Raw genomic sequence first — 18,971 nt, 5'->3', positions numbered from 1 at the left:
ATTATTTAAATATATGTATAAGGGTAAATATGTCAAATATACCCGGCCTGGCACATCACACAATTGTATGTACAAGTCATTTGCAATTGCCACATGCAGTAAATACGTCACCGGTAATTGGTAATTTTGTTTGTTATAGAATTGATAGTTTAAAAATCATGTACATACAATTACATGTAAATATTTAAACATATTGGAACGGCGCCGCGATCATGAAAACCGGGAAATTGCGGGAAATTGAACAAATACCTTAATAGTATCAATGCATTTAATAAAAGAAATGATTTCATTTTCTTTCTTACATTTTTATAGCTATAAATAAGATGAATTACGTATATCTACTCTGTTTAAATTTATTAACTAAGAAAGCCTACTATAGTGAACCTAACGGTTTCCATTTAGGTATAATATATTTTTGTTCACTGAAGACCAAGTTCCGTATTTCATTCTAAATACATGCATGCATGTAATTTATAAATTAGATATAATTGATTGTTACAAACTGAATGGTTTGTCAAAATCTTTTCAAGTAAACACATTCAATACAGTGATTCAATATCCACTGATATATAGGATATAAAAACGCTTATAAATATAAAAGTTGCCGTGGCGCAGAGGATGTGTGGTGATGCTAGTAAACTAAGGGTCCCGGGTTCAATTCTCACCGCGGCCGTTTTTTTTTTGGTGTTTTTTTTTCATTTTTCTTTCTAGAACAAAAACCGTTTTAATACCTTTTCTTTCATAAAGCTAATACATTTTGTTGGAAATTAAGCACAATATTGAATAAAAAAAATTTTAATGGCTTAAAGGTGGCTTAAAGGTAGCTTAAAGGTGGCTTAAAGGTGGCTTAAAGAAGTTTGGACATTAAGGACCTATAAGTTGTCCTTAAAGGTGGCTTAAAGGTGGCTTAAAGATAGTTTTTAAGCTGCCTTTAAGCCATCTTTACGCTTTCTTTAAGCCACCTTTAAGCAATACATATAGCTTAAAGGTAGCTTAAAGGTGGCTTAAAGATCGTCTTTAAGCTACCTTTAAACACCTTTAAGCTATCTTTAAGGAGGACTTAAAGATGGTCATTCATCCTGTGACCCACCTCTTGTTTGTTTACAGGTAAGTTATAGATTAAGCACTGTTAAAGTTACTTTAGACTTTCGTTAAAATTTATATTGCAACCAACACACATACATGCTGAAATTTCCCCACTTTATCGATACAGCAATGCATGGGAGATCTAGATTTAACAGAATAAAACAGCAATATATAAAACCATTATATATTTGCTCCCTATGCATGTTACTTAAATACTGCATTTTCTGTTATACATTTCAGTGCATTCTGTCTTCATCAGATGGTCATTGCCCATCATTGAGTTGTGGACAGTTAATTCAAATAGGCAGAAAAGAATGGTTTCAAGCTATCTGGGACAAACAGTTTGCAGAATACAAGTCAACAGATGTTTCTGTTTTTGAAACTAAACCTGGTGAGCAAAACGTTTTGCATATAACAGTTTTGAATGGAGATACAGCAGAAATTGAATTCAATGACTCGTGGACGATCATGAGATTGATGACAGAGATCAAGAAAACCATGAAGTTCGACATCAATGAGCAAAGGCTTCTATATTCAGGAAAGGAACTTACAGTAGGTTGCATATTAAGACATTTATGTATTTATCAGGAATCTATGCATCATTGTAATAGAAATATTTGTTGAATTATCGAAACATTAAATATTTTATTTCGAATATTTTGGACAAAACTTCCTGATTCAAAGCCAGCTACTTTAAAAGACTACTCTTACTCTGTAAACCAAATTCAAAAGTACAGTTTGTTAAACTTTATGCAATTCCACAGGACATTGATAAAGTAGTTTTTGATTTGAATTGGCAATATCCGAATGATACAGATCTTTTGGAGGGAGCTGAAAAAAGAGATTATCTTGATGCCTCATGCTTAATATTTGAAGGAGAAACATGTGTAAGAACGATAGACTTTGTTCAAAAGAACCCTTTGATGTTGGCCATGTTAAATAAACATAAAGGCATAAAGCAAAAAGAATGGGGAGTGAAGCATTCGGGTGATCGCATGGATGACAGGAAAAGAATTGGGCATCACCTAATTGATGTGTCGAATGAAGACATTCCTAAAGAAGTCACCATTCTTTGTTCTTAGTGCATGGAATGCTCCAACCATTTCCAGGCATCCAAACCCAAGTTTAAGTTTCTATGAGAAGTTAAAGCCAGAGGCCAACTTGTGCAGTACAACGTTCACACATGCCTCTGACCATTCTGCTGTGGTCATGTGTTCTCTTTCACGTTCAAGAAATGGGTGGGTTGTATACGAAAATGGACAAACATCAAATGAAAATGCCAAAAATATGATCCAATTAAGCAAACAGCCCAAAAGCTTACCCAAAAGGGTTTTTAATCTGCAAATTATTTCTGATAAAAAAAGGACACAAAACTTGGACATTAATGATATATACATGTAAGATTTCATATGAGAATTATGTGTGCTATCTTGACTTTAGTGAGTTAAAGTAAATTAATAAATAAAAAGTGTTATTTCTTATTGGGTTTATTTTTCCTTTACATTATGAAGGGCACATTAGTTTGGCTATGAGACAAAATCTTGAATGTTAGAAACTATTTCAAATGCATGTTACTAATTCAAATTTTGGATTCGTAAATGTGTCTTGTTTCGCATCGTTTGAAAAATTGCTTATTAACTGCATAAGCAGCAAACGTTGTTAAGTTTCTAAAAATAATGTCATGTAAGTTTTTTTCCTAAGCATCGAGAAAACAAAACGAAAGTACACTGTACAGTCATCTTTGGGAGTTAAAAAATGTGCGATACTATTTGCGCATAAAAATTAATAAACAAAAAATGGTCTTTTTTGTGTCGTTTTTGTAATACATTATAAAGAACACATCAGTTTAGGTAGCAAACAAATTCTTTAATTTCCTTAATATTAGTAGCAAGTTGGAGTGCATGTTACTATTTTAAAATAATACTCTAATGTGTGTCTTAGTTTTTATAGCAGATCTCAAGTCTTGGTTCAATGCGTTCTGGATATCAATTGAATAAATAGCTAGTTTTGTCATTATATCGGAAAATACAGTAATATTCATTCAAATGTATAATATGTATTATATACTCATGCATATAGTTGATTACTGATTTTGAACGACGCATTACGTTAAAGCTACGAGACAAGTCCTTTAATTTCTTGAATGATTGTAGCAATTATGTATGCGCGTTAATATTCGACCAACTCAAACATTAGATAACTAATTATTCTTCATCAAGAATACTTTAGAGTTTGTCACAAGAACAGATTATAATTTCTTGAATGTTGCAGCCACTTTAATGCATGTCTCGTATTCAATGTGCTAATATTAAAATGGTTCAATATCAAATTTTAAGTCTGGGTCAGATGTATTCTTGAAGCCAATATAACGAATTGCTGACAATTTATGATTTTCGAAAATCTTATTTGTAAATTGGGGCTCTCCCGAGAAAGCGAAACGAATGTATAACATGTATGCAAGAGAGATATATACGCGATACATGTGTCTTGCACTTTGATCTCATAATGTTTGATTAGTCCCACTCCTTCAGTTATTTGTGTGCATAAAAATTGTTAGAAATGAGAAAATAAAGATAAATCATTGGTAAAATCTTTCAGGATGGAACAGTGTATAGTCTGTCTTGACAGAGATAATTGGCTTGGTGTAAAAAGCTGAATGTGAACTCTCCACTCTAAAGGGAATGAACTAAAAACGACTTAGACAGTAAAGAAATAAGCTGACAGAGTCGGAGTCAGGGTATGGGAAATAACACACATACCTGCTGATTTAATAGATATACTATTAAAGTAACAAAAATTTTTGATTTCATAGGAGAGACAAAGAACACATCTTTTGAGTGCCATCGTTAGTTTCAACACCAAAACAAAGTTCACAAATGTTTTTAACTGCAAAATTTGTTTTGTTAAAAAGCATCAATAATTAACCACATTGTTTCAATTACATTTTATTGTAAATAATTATCCACTGTGCAATTTTGCGGCTCATTACCTTTGGAATTGTGAGATATAAAAATTAGCCAAGTCAGAAAAAAAATGTTTAGATAAGTAATTTATTGATGAAACAAATACAAGAAACTTTTTTGAATACAGAAAGTAATGATAACACTATAATTTTACCACCAAATAAAAATAAACATGTACGAGTACAGTCATTCATCTGCAGAGATGGTGGGGGTCTTAGAGTGTAGAAAAGTCCAATAAACAATGAGGCTGTGTCTCAATTCCCTCGGAAATCATAATCAGAATGTCAGATGAAAAGTGTTGTTGTTAAAATATTGGCACATCAAGCTCTCTGACTTTCCAAAGTGGAAGGTCCAGAGTCAGCTTTTTACACAAAGTTGGATAATCATGGGTTTAAACATGTGGTGGTTAAGGATAACGAACAGTTTTAAATTAATCTAGGTTTTTTTTCTCCAGCTTATTACAAAGTTTGTAAAAGGATGGTTGTGAACAATCCTCAATGAAAGCACACAACGGCTTATTATTCAGTTCACATAAAGTAGAATGTATACGTTGACTGTACATTACTGCAGTTACATTAATCTAACATTGCGACGGTAAAAACACCAAAACTTCTTGTTTAATCTATATATTTTATAACACCTTTATATTCTAAAAACGCACAACAATGATAATGATACATCTAATTAATTATAGAGAAATATGAAGCGATATAGGGGCTTAAATGTGCTCAGAAATAAAGTGTCATTGACATTTCCTAATGCGATTATTTCAGTTATTATAAAAGTTTATGTCAGTAGCTACTAACAATTTGACTGAATAAAACTTCCCTCTGCAAATCAAAATATGGACAAAGAAATAATGATAAACATTCTCAGATACATAATCACACATATCACAAATAAAATTTTAACGCAAAAAATGGTTAAATAGGTCAGCATTTAAATTCCTTGCATTATTTATTAACTGACAAAGTATAACATTTTCCTTTCTGTATCCCAAGTCATACAGTTCGTTTTGCTTTCTAAGAAATATTTTTTATGGCTTTTTTTTATATGAAAACACAGTTGGTAAAATTCTAATTGGAAGAGATAATTCAATCCAAAATTTTATGGTTGAAGGAAAAAAACTATTCATAAAGCAGTTGTTTTTATCTGAGGTAAAACAAATTTGTTTTGCGGTAATGCAGATGGTATAAGTAAATTCTGTAGGTATTCTGTAGGTATTTGGAGCAAGTACCTGAACGATTTTATAAAATAGTGTGAGTAAGTGAACCTTTCTTCTGTCTGATAGTAGATCAATACCAAATTCATCATATTGAGCAGATCTGGTTGAGTTCATTTTAAGACCTGCTGCAGTTACTTGCAATTGAATATCTTCTAACACTTTAACTTCACTATCTGAATAGTTGTCCCAAACTATGTCATTATATTCTAAACCTGGTCTTATAAATGAGAAGTATATTTTTCAGAGTACATCTTATTCACTTATATTTAACACATTTCAACCTTTTAATCTATTTGTTTCCAACCTCCATCATATGGTGGTTGCATATCCCCTTTAAAAGGTATACTTTTTCAACAGAAATTCTGCAAATTTTGTGGACATTAGCACTATGAACCATTGGTTTAAACGTTCCCAATAAAGAACCCATTTACCAAATACAATGAAGCTACAAATGCTATGTGATCTATTGGTTTCATTTGATTAAATCCCTTCAAATGTTTATAAATAAATTCGAAAATTGGTTTTAAAAATATTTTTATCGAAGAGATCTTATTGCAAACTCTTTTTCATGAAAACTAAAAACTGTGACCAACTGTTTGATATACATAGAATGCTATCATATTATTCTACACTTAGATAGGGCCCTAGTTCTCATGAGCTGAAAGTCTTGGGTAAATATCTAAAGACAGTCAACACAAAGAGTATCTGACTTTCATTTTCACAAAATCTTTATCGGCATTGCAGGGTTTTTCTTGAAAGAACAAGAAAACGAAACGAAATTATCAAATAGTTAACAAATACAAATTAGCGAAAAAAAGATAAGATTGTCCACTATTTTATTAAATAACTTCATTAATGGATAATGCAATACATAACGTCAATAAATGCAGCAACAAGAGCTATACATGTATCCCACCAATTATCAGTAGAGTTAATGATAATACTAAAAATTACGTTGTTGCTTTTGATAACAGTTAATGGTTAAATATAAAGTGTTGGAAACTTAATAGACATTGCCCTGTGTGTATCATATCAGTCGATAGATAATTTGGGTCCTTGTCCTCAGGATGTGAAGTTTTGGGGTATATGTTAAAGGTCAATCAGCTGACTTATGATATCAGAAAACCTATATTGACCTCACTGGGTTTTCCGTAGACAGACCAAGAAAACATAACGAAAGTATCAAATACTAAAACAGATACAAAATCAGATTACTAATTAAACACAAATGTCCACTGTCCAACATTTATGGATATTGAAAGACATAAAACCATTAAGAGGAGTGATAAGAACACTTTCAAAGCTGAAATAGCATTGAAAAATAAGTATTTATGAACAAGTTGTACACAAACTATATAATATATCAAAATTAATGTTATTTGTACGCAAAACTTAAATTTTAAACGCACATTTTAAAAGAATTTGACGAGTCACAGTTTTTTAATGTTGTCTTACTATGACGAAGCAATGGAATCAAAATAGTAGAATGCGCTGAACCACTCTGTATGAATATATACTCAATTAATGAAATATCAATTATTAGTTTCAAGTATTTACATAAAACATCTATTTATTAATCATCCATTTACCAAATACCATGAAGCAATAATTGCCGTGTGATCTATTGGTTTCATTTGATTTAATCACTTCAAATGTTTATGAATAAATTTGAAAGTCGAACAAAATATTTTTAACATCGAGATATTGTTTTTGCAAACTCCTTTTTAATTAAAAATTGACTATGTTGAGTACTTTGATATTATCACATAAATAGATGAGGTTGTCAACTGCTTTATTCAATAAATTTGTAAATGGATATTGCAATACATAACGTCATTTATTGCAGCAACTGAAGCACTACTTGTATCCCACCAATTATCAGTAGATTTATTGATACAACTAAAAAATTACGTTGTTGCTTTTGATAACAGTTTATGATTAAACATCAAGTGTTGGACTCTTGATAGACATTGCCCTGTGAGTATCATATCAGTCAATTTGGTCCTGGTTCACACGATCTGAAGTCTGGGGCATATGTTTAAGGTCAATCAGCTGACTTATGGTATCAGAAAACCTTTATTGACGTCACTGGGTTTTCCGTATACATTCCAAGAAATTGGAAATTACACATAGTTCAAATTAACCACATTGAACGTTTATTCTCAAAACTGAACTTACATGCAAAGTTAAAATATATGTACAATGTGTAAACAAACTTTATGATAGTTTTTGTTTTAACGAGGCCGAGTACAGAACGAGTACGCACGCTTTCGCGCAGCGTTTCATTTGTATTGTGACGTCATCTTTTGCTTTGTTGACGCCATGGCGATATAGTTTCAACTGCAGATATTCAGCGAAATTTGTTGAAAATAGCTCGTTTGATGCGTAAAATTGATATTATATTGTGGAATGAACATAAATGTCTCGAAGTATAAGCTATATTTGGGCTCGGGTCGAAATCGTAAAGAGGGTTCAGCAAGCCTAGTCCTCTGTCACGTTTTTCTTAATCTGCCTAGATATAGCTTAATTCATATATCTCAAGACAGTAACCATGTATTTTATATAAATGACCCTAAATATTTAATGTTATATATTTATTTATTACTTAGATATGTCTGAATGTTTTAATAATACAATAAAGATCACCATTTCCGCCTTTGTCAAACATAAAATAGCCATAATCTGACAAATCTGGGAAATTGGGCATACAAAAAACAACTTTGATAAGACCCCTGGAACAAACCAGGAGGTAAAAGTGTTTTTTATTTGACCATTTGATGGCTTTTAGCAATAACTTTAATATGTAGAACAGAAAAAGAAATCCCTAGGGCAAAAGATTTTAAAAAATGTGCAAAATTGATACATTTCAAGCAAAATCCCATCGGGTCCTATGTTAAAAATTATCAAACTTTGAGATGACCCCTTAAACAAACGGTGTGGTAAATGTCTTATTTTTCCATCTTAAAATAATAAATATATCAGTAGAAATTCATGTAAAAATTTCATTCAAAAATCTAGGGCAGAACAAATTAGACCCGGCCTCGTTAAATGCAGAAAAGGATATATTGCTAGCATTGGCACTTGAACACAGAAGCCTGATTTTGGACGCCTTAAAATTGACCTTTATCAAATGATCTTTACGATTATCAAATTTAAAAATTACCAATTTCTTTTCAATGTTGTTTACCAGAAAGAAAAAAATACGAAAGCACGAAAAGTGCTTAAAATATGCTCCTTGGTGATCAATAAAACACGAAATCCGTTTTCCGTCGGGGGGCTTCGCCCCCTGAACCCTCCTCCCCCTATATGGTGCATATACTTCTTTTTAGTTCTAGCTACGCCACTGTTAACCTAAATTATTTGTCATTACGAAACCAGTAGAATCTGCTAAAGATAATGACCCTCCGTTGAATAATGACCGGAGGTCAATTTTCGAAGTAGAATTATGACACCCCTTGCTGAAGAATAATTGGATTTTTCGGAAGAAAAAAGACCCAGAGGTTAATTTTCTTCATGTTAAACTTGAAGGAAATTGACCCCCGTAAAAAATGACCCCCGCTGTAAATATGAATAGAAATTGGTTACCTTGTATCCAAGATACGACTTTGAAATTACTTGAATTTTCATTCTGTTCAACTGATTTTGAAGCTATAAACACCGAACATGTAAATGATTCGCAGTATATAGTTTTTCATATCCGAAACAAGCATACACAAAACACTTACATAGCCACAAATTGATTGTTAACAATTATATCATTTCTCTCGTCAACATATGGCGGGTAATGACGCAGATAAAGAAAAACGAATTCATTCACAGTGAGGATACTGTGTGAAAAATAACGAACAACAATCATGAGGAATAAGTTTTGTAATAATATAAGCAATATTCATTGGTGAATAAATTGTCAATCGAAGAATGATACATGTTTATATTATCATTAAAAAAAAGATTAAGGAGGCAGGTAGCGTAGGAATATGAATACTTTACTCATTTACATTTCTGGAAATGTTCTTCTACGAAATACATGAACATCGATATTCTTAACATTTGTTGTAATGTTGTATTTGTGATCATGAACAGATTTTATTCTTTTAGAGCAAATGTCTTTAGTAAATCTAAATAGAAAATAAACACTGTTCGATTATAATAAGAAGAGATTGTTTCTTAAAGCGTTGATACATGTAAGGGGTTCGGACTAATGTTAGGGGTTTATATGCTCCTTGCTTTTGATCCCACGATCTTTACTGCATCCAAAGTTGTCAATGCTCATACAAACTATTGATGCATTAATCCTCTAATCATCATCTTAATTAAAATATGCTGATGATAAAGTAAAATATATTTTCTGTTCGAGTACTCTCAGTACTTTGACGATTTTCCTTGCTGGCCGTTAACTTGCACTGGCGTAATGGCTGCTGTTAGTGCCTGCTAACTTCAGCTTGGTTATAATGCCTAACAATGGAGTGAACTTTTCATAATTTTGGTTTCATCATTAATTCTGGGTGATGTACTTGCATGTACATTATCGAGTCTACTCTTTCATCGCCAATAAACATAATTTTGTTTTACAGTGTCTTGTATCTCGAAATAATTCTAATGTGTTGTCACTCGTAATATTGAGATACATATGGTGTTCCGATGGGACCATTTCGACCTATAGGGCGAAGATTAGCTGCAATAATGTAGCCCTCTCCCGATTTATTTTTGGGAGAGGGCTACAACTCCATAGGATCTCCGTAATGGTGCAAGTGCGGGAGTGATTTACTCCCGCAACAATTTCGTCTCAAATCGTATATAAATGACAATAACATCTGCATTTCTTACCTGAACACAAACAGTGTAGATGCCTATGGCATAACTAAATCCAAAAATATCAGATATAGTCCATATATCAGTTATTTTTCGTGTATGTCAACAACGCAAGTTGAATTTGTCCGCCATGTTTACTGACCTTGACCGGTTTTATTTTTGGACAGCCAATGAGAATTTAGGAGCGGATCTTGAACTAAATATATGAATTCCCCTATTGTTATCATAATTAACGCGGTAAATATGAATTTTCTATTATTTACCATTTCCTGAAATGATGTTTTAGTGATAGAACGAGGTAAGATCGATTATTTACACTGATATTCGCGTTATCAAGCCCATCAAAACTCTAAGCGTAAATCCCTTAAAATCACACGAGAACTGTCATGGCTGCTGAAAAAGACGACTGGTACATATGCAGTTGTGGTTTATCTGGTTTTGATTTATATACGGTTAGTTTGTTCAACCTGAATTTAAAAAATCATTTTATTTAAAAATAGTAAAATATAAAATCGATCTTTACTGACCGAAGTCAGCCGCATTAAAAAAATAATTTTGCACCATTTCGGAGATCCTATAGAATTGTAGCCCTCTCCAGTAACCATCAGATATAAAAAAAAATCGGAGAGGGCTACATTATTGCAGCTAGGCAAAGATGCGAAAGTGCGAAGTTGCGATGGCGAAAGTGCAAAGGTGTGACGGCGAAGGAGCGAATATGCGACGGCGAAGCGAGATGATGCAAAGTCGAAAGTGCGGAGTTGCGAAAGCGAAGAAGCGATACTACTATCGCTCCTTCAACTTCGCACTCTCGCCTTCGCATCTTCGCGCTTTCGCCTTCGCCTTTTTTTGATAACTGCAGAGCTCTCTATCTTTTAAAGGGTTCCGATGCATATCTTTATAAAATTAATTAAATTTAATTATCCAATGGGGATGGGATCCAGATAACCTCTCCCCTTTTACTTCGTGAAATTATTGATATTGATTTTACCGGGGGGCGGACCCCCTCTCCCCCTCCAGATCAATGCATGAGCAAGAAGTGTCGCATAATGAAATAAGAATGTCACTGTGTTTGATCCACGGTAAACAGACGGCTGGTAAGTGACAGGAGTCTGGAAGTGCATATGTACACTTTTTCTCGCAACTAATTTTTTAAAATTTACATATAAAAAGTTGAATTATGAATGAGTTGCCCCCCCCCCCCCCCCACTTTTTAGGGGCATGTAAAAAATTGATATGAAAATAAGGAAATTAGGATTGAAATTGAAGTTATATAGTACACAAGCCCTTCGCATGAAAAAAGAAGATGGCATTGTCTTTACTTCATACCAACATTTTTAATAAATGATTTGACACTGAATTTCTGAAAATCCTGTCAAAATTTTATACCATAGTGTTTTCATTGTGTTTAAAGAGTGTGACAAAGTGGATCTATTTTTAGTAGCACAGCTTCGCAATTATGCATGATTCACTAAAAAATTTATCATTTTTTGAGAACACTTGTTTATATTGTTCTCAAATTAAATTATCATTTCAATATGAAATATATGACTTATCACTGTTTGCCTGATTCTTACGTGAACCTGTACTAAAATCTCTTGGCTTATTTTCATCAGCAATGTTAAAAGCGCGTGTTTACTATAGTATTCAATTGTAAAAAACAATAGTTCATGTACATGAACGGCAGTTATACATGTGAATATAATTTAAAACGGTAAATATTCACTCAACAAAACTTCGAAGTATCACCCTTATAAATGAAATAATTTGAAAATTACGAAATAAAATAATATAAAATTTTTAACATTTTGGAACTGATATGCCTTTTCATCTCCCAGAGTCAAAAATTGGCTAGTTTGAAGCAGATACATTGAATAAGACGCAAGACACATTTCATTTGTTATTGAAATGCAAATAAAAGGAGTGGTAAAGGTGTTGAAACAAAAGTTAGAAAATTAGTTCGAATTGCAAAAAATTTCCGTGTTTTCATTCTTAGTTCTGTTCCTGATAATAATTTGTTATAAGATATATTTCAAAAGCTGTGGTCCTTACCGAGACCTTTCATTCGTTCTAAAGAAAAAGGGGCTGATCCCTACTATTAGGGAGTTAGAGGCTTCAAAAGATTTTTGTCAATATTTGTAAAGAAGAAAAATGTTTAATGCATTATTGAAGCAAAGTTGTTAAAAAATTAACTCTAAATACTTATAATATATATTCAGTTTTTGCAGAAACAACTTTAGCTGGATCGACCCATTTTCCGTGGGGTTGTGCACTTGCAAGGATTTATGAAAGGTGATCTTGTTATTTAATAACTGATGCATACAACATAAATGATTCAACATAAAATTCCCAAATATTTTAATTGTATTTATTTCATGAAATTGAATCTCTTTGGCTTTATTTTAGTTGTTTGTTTTAAAACCACGAAAGATGAATAGGGTCACATAAAAAATATTTCTATCTCGTAATTACGAAAAAAAAATCTCGTTATACAAGCTTATTATCTTGTTATAACAAGAAAAGATCTCGTAAAAGCGAGTTAATTATCTCGTTATTACGAGGAAAGATCTCGTAATAAAGAGAAAAAATCTTGTTATTACGAGTTAGTTGAATCGTTATTACGAGAAAAGATATCGTGATTACGAGAAAAGATCTCGTAATTACGAGAAAAGATCTCGTAATTACGAGATAATTATCTCGTTATCACGAGAAAAGATCTCGTTATTACGAGCTTATTATCTCGTAATTACGAGTAAAGATCTAATTATTATGAGCTATTTATCTCGTAATTACGAAAAAGATCTCGTAATTACGAGTTAATTATCTCGTTATAGATCGGTTGTAGAGCTGGACGTACACACGTTTAAACGACCCACTGTTTTACTGTATCGAAGACAATAAAATGATACCAATACATGGTAATAAAATCATTTTTTCTACAATACAGGCCGTTCTATAAATGACTATGTGCATTGCTGACATACATGAATACATTAAAACATTTAAGAATTGCCAATAAGTTTGATTTATTTATAACTACGCAAAAAAGGTAGACGAAGTAGGAAATCTGATATGTAAACATATTCTAGGTGACGGGAGGTTCCTTACCTGGTAAAGAAAGCTTCGCCAGTACCCATGTTCCATCGACCTCGTCATATTGCTAACTGATTAGTCCTGACTGTATCACGTGACATATAAGTTTGTTTCTCTTTCGTTTCTTCGTAGTTTAAGAAGTTTCATTTAAATCACAGAGGGCAGACTAATAAAGATTAAGCAGTCATGAGATGCCGAATGTGTAACAGTGATAAACTCTCTAAAGAGTTTCCACCAGTTACAGTGAGCGAAAAATGCCAACATCCACCTCTTGTTTGTTTACAGGTAAGTTATAGGTTAAGCACTGTTAAAGTTACTTTAGACTTTCGTTAAATTTTATATTGCAACCAACACACATACATGCTGAAATTTCCCCACTTTATCGATACAGCAATGCATGGGAGATCTAGATTTAACAGAATAACACAGCAATATATAAAACCATTATATATTTGCTCCCTATGCATGTTACTTAAATACTGCATTTTCTGTTATACATTTCAGTGCATTCTGTCTTCATCAGATGGTCATTGCCCATCATTGAGTTGTGAACAGTTAATTCAAATAGGCAGAAAAGAATGGTTTCAAGCTATCTGGGACAAACAGTTTGCAGAATACAAGTCAACAGATGTTTCTGTTTTTGAAACTAAACCTGGTGAGCAAAACGTTTTGCATATAACAGTTTTGAATGGAGATACAGCAGAAATTGAATTCAATGACTCGTGGACGATCATGAGATTGATGACAGAGATCAAGAAAACCATGAAGTTTGACATCAATGAGCAAAGGCTTCTATATTCAGGAAAGGAACTTACAGTAGGTTGCATATTAAGACATTTATGTATTTATCAGGAATCTATGCATCATTGTAATAGAAATATTTGTTGAATTATCGAAACATTAAATATTTTATTTCGAATATTTTAGACAAAACTTCCTGATTCAAAGCCAGCTACTTTAAAAGACTACTCTGTAAAACCAAATTCAAAAGTACAGCTTGTTAAACTGCTTTATGCAATTCCACAGGACATTGATAAAGTAGTTTTTGATTTGAATTGGCAATATCCAAATGATACAGCTCTTTTGGAGGGAGCTGAAAAAAGAGATTATCTTGATGCCTCATGCTTAATATTTGAAGGAGAAACATGTGTAAGAACGATTGACTTTGTTCAAAAGAACCCTTTGATGTTGGCCATGTTAAATAAACATAAAGGCATAAAGCAAAAAGAATGGGGAGTGAAGCATTCGGGTGATCGCATGGATGACAGGAAAAGAATTGGGCATCACCTAATTGATGTGTCGATTGAAGACATTCCTAAAGAAGTCACCAACTTATTCTTTGTTCTTAGTGCATGGAATGCTCCAACCATTTCCAGGTATCCAAACCCAAGTTTAAGTTTCTATGAGAAGTCAAAGCCAGAGGCCAACTTGTGCAGTACAACGTTCACACATGCCTCTGACCATTCTGCTGTGGTCATGTGTTCTCTTTCACGTTCAAGAAATGGGTGGGTTGTATACGAAAATGGACAAACATCAAATGGAAATGCCAAAAAATATGATCCAATTAAGCAAACAGTCCAAAAGCTTATCCAAGAAGGCTTTTAATCTGCAAATTATTTCTGATAAAAAAAGGACACAAAACTTGGACATTAATGATATATACATGTAAGATTTCATATGAGAATTATGTGTGCTATCTTGACTTTAGTGAGTTAAAGTAAATTAATAAATAAAAAGTGTTATTTCTTATTGGGTTTATTTTTCCTTTACATTATGAAGGGCACATTAGTTTGGCTATGAGACAAACTGTTGAATGTTAGAAACTATTTCAAATGCATGTTACTAATTCAAATTTTGGATTCGTAAATGTGTCTTGGTTCGCATCGTCTGAAAAATCGCTTATTAACTGCATAAGCAGCAAACGTTAAGTTTCTGAAAATAATGTCATGTAAGTTTTTTTCCTAAGCATCGAGAAAACAAAACGAAAGTACACTGTACAGTCATCTTTGGGAGTTAAAAATGTGCGATACTATTTGCGCATAAAAATTAATAAACAAAAAATGGTCTTTTTTTTTGTCGTTTTTGTAGTACATTATAAAGAACACATTAGTTTAGGTAGCAAACAAATTCTTTAATTTCCTTAATATTAGTAGCAAGTTGGAGTGCATGTTACTATTTTAAAATAATACTCTAATGTGTGTCTTAGTTTTTATAGTAGATCTCAAGTCTTGGTTCAATGTGTTCTGGATATCAATTGTATAAATAGCTAGTTTTGTCAATATTTCGGAAAATACAGTAATAGTCATTCAAATGTATAATATGTGTAATATACTCATACACATAGTTGATTATTGATTTTGAACGACGCATTAAGTTAAAAGCTACGAGACAAGTCCTTTAATTTCTTGAATGATTGTAGCAATTGTGTGCACGTAAATATTCGACCAACTCAAACATTAGATTACTAATTATTCATCATCAAGAATACTTTAGAGTTTGTCACAAGAACAGATTAAAATTTCTTGAATTTTGCAGCCACATTAATGCATGTCTCGTACTCAATGTGCTAATATTAAAATGGTTCAAATATCAAATTTCAAGTCTGGGTCAGATGTATTCTTGAAGCCAATATAACGAATTGCTGACAATTTACAATTTTTGAAAATCTTATTTGTAAATTGGGGCTCTCCCGAGAGAGCGAAACGAATGTATAACATGTATGCAGGAGAGATACATGTGTTTTGCTTTTTGATCTCATAAAGTTTGATAAGTCCCACTCGTTCAGTTATTTATGTGCATAAAAATTGTTAGAAATGAGAAAATAAAGATAAATCATTGGTAAAATCTTTAAGGATGGAACAGTGTATAGTCTGCCTTGACAGAGATAATTGGCTTGATGTAAAAAGCTGAATGTGAACTCTCCACTCTAAAGGGAATGAACTAAAAACGACTTAGACAGTAAAGAACTAAGCTGACAGAGTCGGAGTCAGGGTACGGGAAATACCACACATACCTGCTGATTTAATAGATATACTATTAAAGTAACAAAAAATTTTTGATTTCATAGGAGAGACAAAGAACACATCTTTTGAGTGCCATCGTTAGTTTCAACACCAAAACAAAGTTCACAAATGATTTTAACTGCAAAATTTGTTTTGTTAAAACGCATCAATAATTAACCACATTGTTTCAATTACATTTAATTGTAAATAATTATCCACTGTGCAGTTTTGCGGTTCATTACCTATTGAATTGTGAGATATAAAAATTAGCCAAGTCAGAAAAAAACTGTTTAGATATGTAATTTATTGATGAAACAAATACAAGAAACTTTTTTGAATACAGAAAGTAATGATAACTGCAGAGATGGTGGGGGTCTTAGAGTGTAGAAAAGTCCAATAAACAATGAGGCTGGGTCTCAATTCCCTCGGAAATCATAATCAGAATGTCAGATGAAAAGTGTTGTTGTTAAAATATTGGCACATCAAGCTCTCTGACTTTCCAAAGTGGAAGGTCCAGAGTCAGCTTTTTACACAAAGTTGGATAATCATGGGTTTAAACATGTGGTGGTTAAGGATAACTAACAGTTTTAAATTAATCTAGGTTTTTTTTCTCCAGCTTATTACAAAGTTTGTAAAAGGATGGTTGTGAACAATCCTCAATGAAAGCACACAACGGCTTATTATTCAGTTCACATAAAGTAGAATGTATACGTTGACTGTACATTACTGCAGTTACATTAATCTAACATTGCGACGGTAAAAACACCAAAACTTCTTGTTTAATCTATATATTTTATAACACCTTTATATTCTAAAAACGCACAACAATGATAATGATACATCTAATTAATTATAGAGAAATATGAAGCGATATAGGGGCTTAAATGTGCTCAGAAATAAAGTGTCATTGACATTTCCTAATGCGATTATTTCAGTTATTATAAAAGTTTATGTCAGTAGCTACTAACAATTTGACTGAATAAAACTTCCCTCTGCAAATCAAAATATGGACAAAGAAATAATGATAAACATTCTCAGATACATAACCACACATATCAGAAATGGAATTTTTACGCGAAAAATGGTTAAATAGGTCAGCATTTAAAATGCCTTGTATTTTTTTTAACTGACAAAGTATAACATTTTCTTTTCTGTTTCCCAAGTCATAAAGTTTGTTTTGCTTTCTAAGAAATATTTGTTATGGCTTTTTTAAATGAAGACACAGTTGGTAAAATTCTAATTTGAAGAGATAATTCTTTCCAAAATTTTATAGTTGAAGGTAAAAAAAAAAAGCTATTCATAAAGCAGTTGTTTTATCGGCGGTAAAACAAATTTCATATCATCTTGGTGTTTTGCGGTAATGCAGATGGTATAAGTAAATTCTGTAGGTATTTGGGGGCAACGCCATGAACGATTTTATAAAATAGTGTGAGTAAGTGAACCTTCCTTTTATCTGATAGTAGATCAATACCAAATGTATCATATAGAGCAGACCTAGATGAGTTCCTTTTTAGACCTGCTGCAGTTACTTGAATATCTTCTAAAACTTTAACTTCACTATCTGAATAGTTGTCCCAAACTATGTCATTATTTTCTAAACATGGTCTTATAAATGAGAAATATATTTTTCAGAGTACATCTTATTCACTTATATTTAACAACCTTTTAACATTTTACAATCATTTTCATGTGTTGTTTCCAACCTCCATCATATTGGAGATTTACACGAAGATGGATGTGACTATCAACATTTTAATAAATGGACCATGTTTAACTGGGGTTAAATCAACTACCCATGTGTCAGACCATTTACATATTTTGTCAAGATCAGAAACTAGTGAATTTATTAAAGCATGTGTGCCATTGTCAACAATAACACATAAAGAAGTTTCGTCAGCAAAGAGACGATGATTTTTTGATATATCAAAAGACATGACATTTTTGCTTTCTTTCTACTAACTAGTTCTCAACCCAGTTAGTAATTTAATTCCAAATTCCACTTAGTTTTAATTCATATAATACACATTTGTGCCATACCATGACAAAGGCTTAACTGATGTCACAAAAAACAAACCTCACATCTTTACCTTTATCAAGACTGGATATGATAGTGTTATAAATTTCGACTACTTTGTTAGTGGAAGAAGCTCCAGGTTGAAACCCAAAATGGTATTTGTAAATAATATTATTTTCAAAGAAATAGTTGTGAGTATGTTTGAAAATACTTTTTGTCAAGGATCTTACAAAATATTGAGGAAATTGGCTTGTAATTATTAACTTCTTCCGCACAACCCTTATTTTTCTCATACCGGTATTATATGGAAAATTTTCCATATACTAGGGAATTTACCAAAGCATAAAGAAATTAATATTACATAATTTTGAAAAAGGTTTAACTGTTTATTGTTTTGACAACAGTCTTGGCCAATAATGGGCCGAATCAGGCTAGCTCTAATGTTTACATTTTTAGTCTCAAATGTAAAAGGCGGTTGCATATCACCTTTAAGGTAGGTCCCTACTCAAGATTTTTGTGGTTAAAGTAAGGGTTTTTTTCATTAATCAAGTAAAGTAATACCTTACGTTATAAAAAAGCTCCAAAAATACATGCCTTAACTATTTTTTTAAATCACTAGAGTCTCCAGAAGATGCATACCCCTTCTTCGATCACATGATTTCAAACAAAATCATTATTTGGCTCATATTAAAAAAAATATCGAAGCAAAACAAAGATTCAAATGTTTCATTTAATCATTAATAATGTAAGAAAGTAATAACAAGTGTGATTGAAATGTT

The 18,971-nt window shown here is 32.2% G+C and overlaps 1 protein-coding gene and 1 pseudogene across 1 annotated transcript; both read left to right on the top strand.

Annotated features, from left to right (window-relative positions):
• Window positions 1-1,090: 1,090 nt before the first annotated feature.
• Window positions 1,091-2,518, top strand: LOC128176166 (uncharacterized; annotated as a pseudogene).
• Window positions 2,519-13,322: 10,804 nt separating this feature from the next.
• LOC128176088 (uncharacterized) lies at window positions 13,323-14,923 on the top strand. Its single transcript, XM_052842193.1, has 3 exons — window positions 13,323-13,461; window positions 13,681-13,992; window positions 14,104-14,923. Exons 1-3 carry the CDS (start codon window positions 13,363-13,365, stop codon window positions 14,779-14,781), a joined length of 1,089 nt encoding a protein of 362 aa, XP_052698153.1. The 5' UTR covers window positions 13,323-13,362; the 3' UTR covers window positions 14,782-14,923.
• The last annotated feature ends 4,048 nt before the right edge of the window (window positions 14,924-18,971 follow it).

The sequence above is a fragment of the Crassostrea angulata genome, chromosome 1 (genome assembly GCF_025612915.1).
Source record: "Crassostrea angulata isolate pt1a10 chromosome 1, ASM2561291v2, whole genome shotgun sequence".
NCBI lineage: Eukaryota > Metazoa > Mollusca > Bivalvia > Ostreida > Ostreidae > Magallana > Magallana angulata.
Note: the sequence above shows the minus strand (reverse complement) of the source record. Positions and strands in the feature narration are given on the sequence as shown.

Excerpts from the sequence above, each read along its gene's own strand:
- LOC128176088 (XM_052842193.1), top strand. The coding sequence starts at position 13,363 with ATGAGATGCCGAATGTGTAACAGTGATAAACTCTCTAAAGAGTTTCCA. Across the intron at positions 13,462-13,680 it reads CACCTCTTGTTTGTTTACAG|TGCATTCTGTCTTCATCAGA; the intron begins GTAAGTTATAGG and ends TATACATTTCAG. Across the intron at positions 13,993-14,103 it reads ATTCAGGAAAGGAACTTACA|ACAAAACTTCCTGATTCAAA; the intron begins GTAGGTTGCATA and ends CGAATATTTTAG.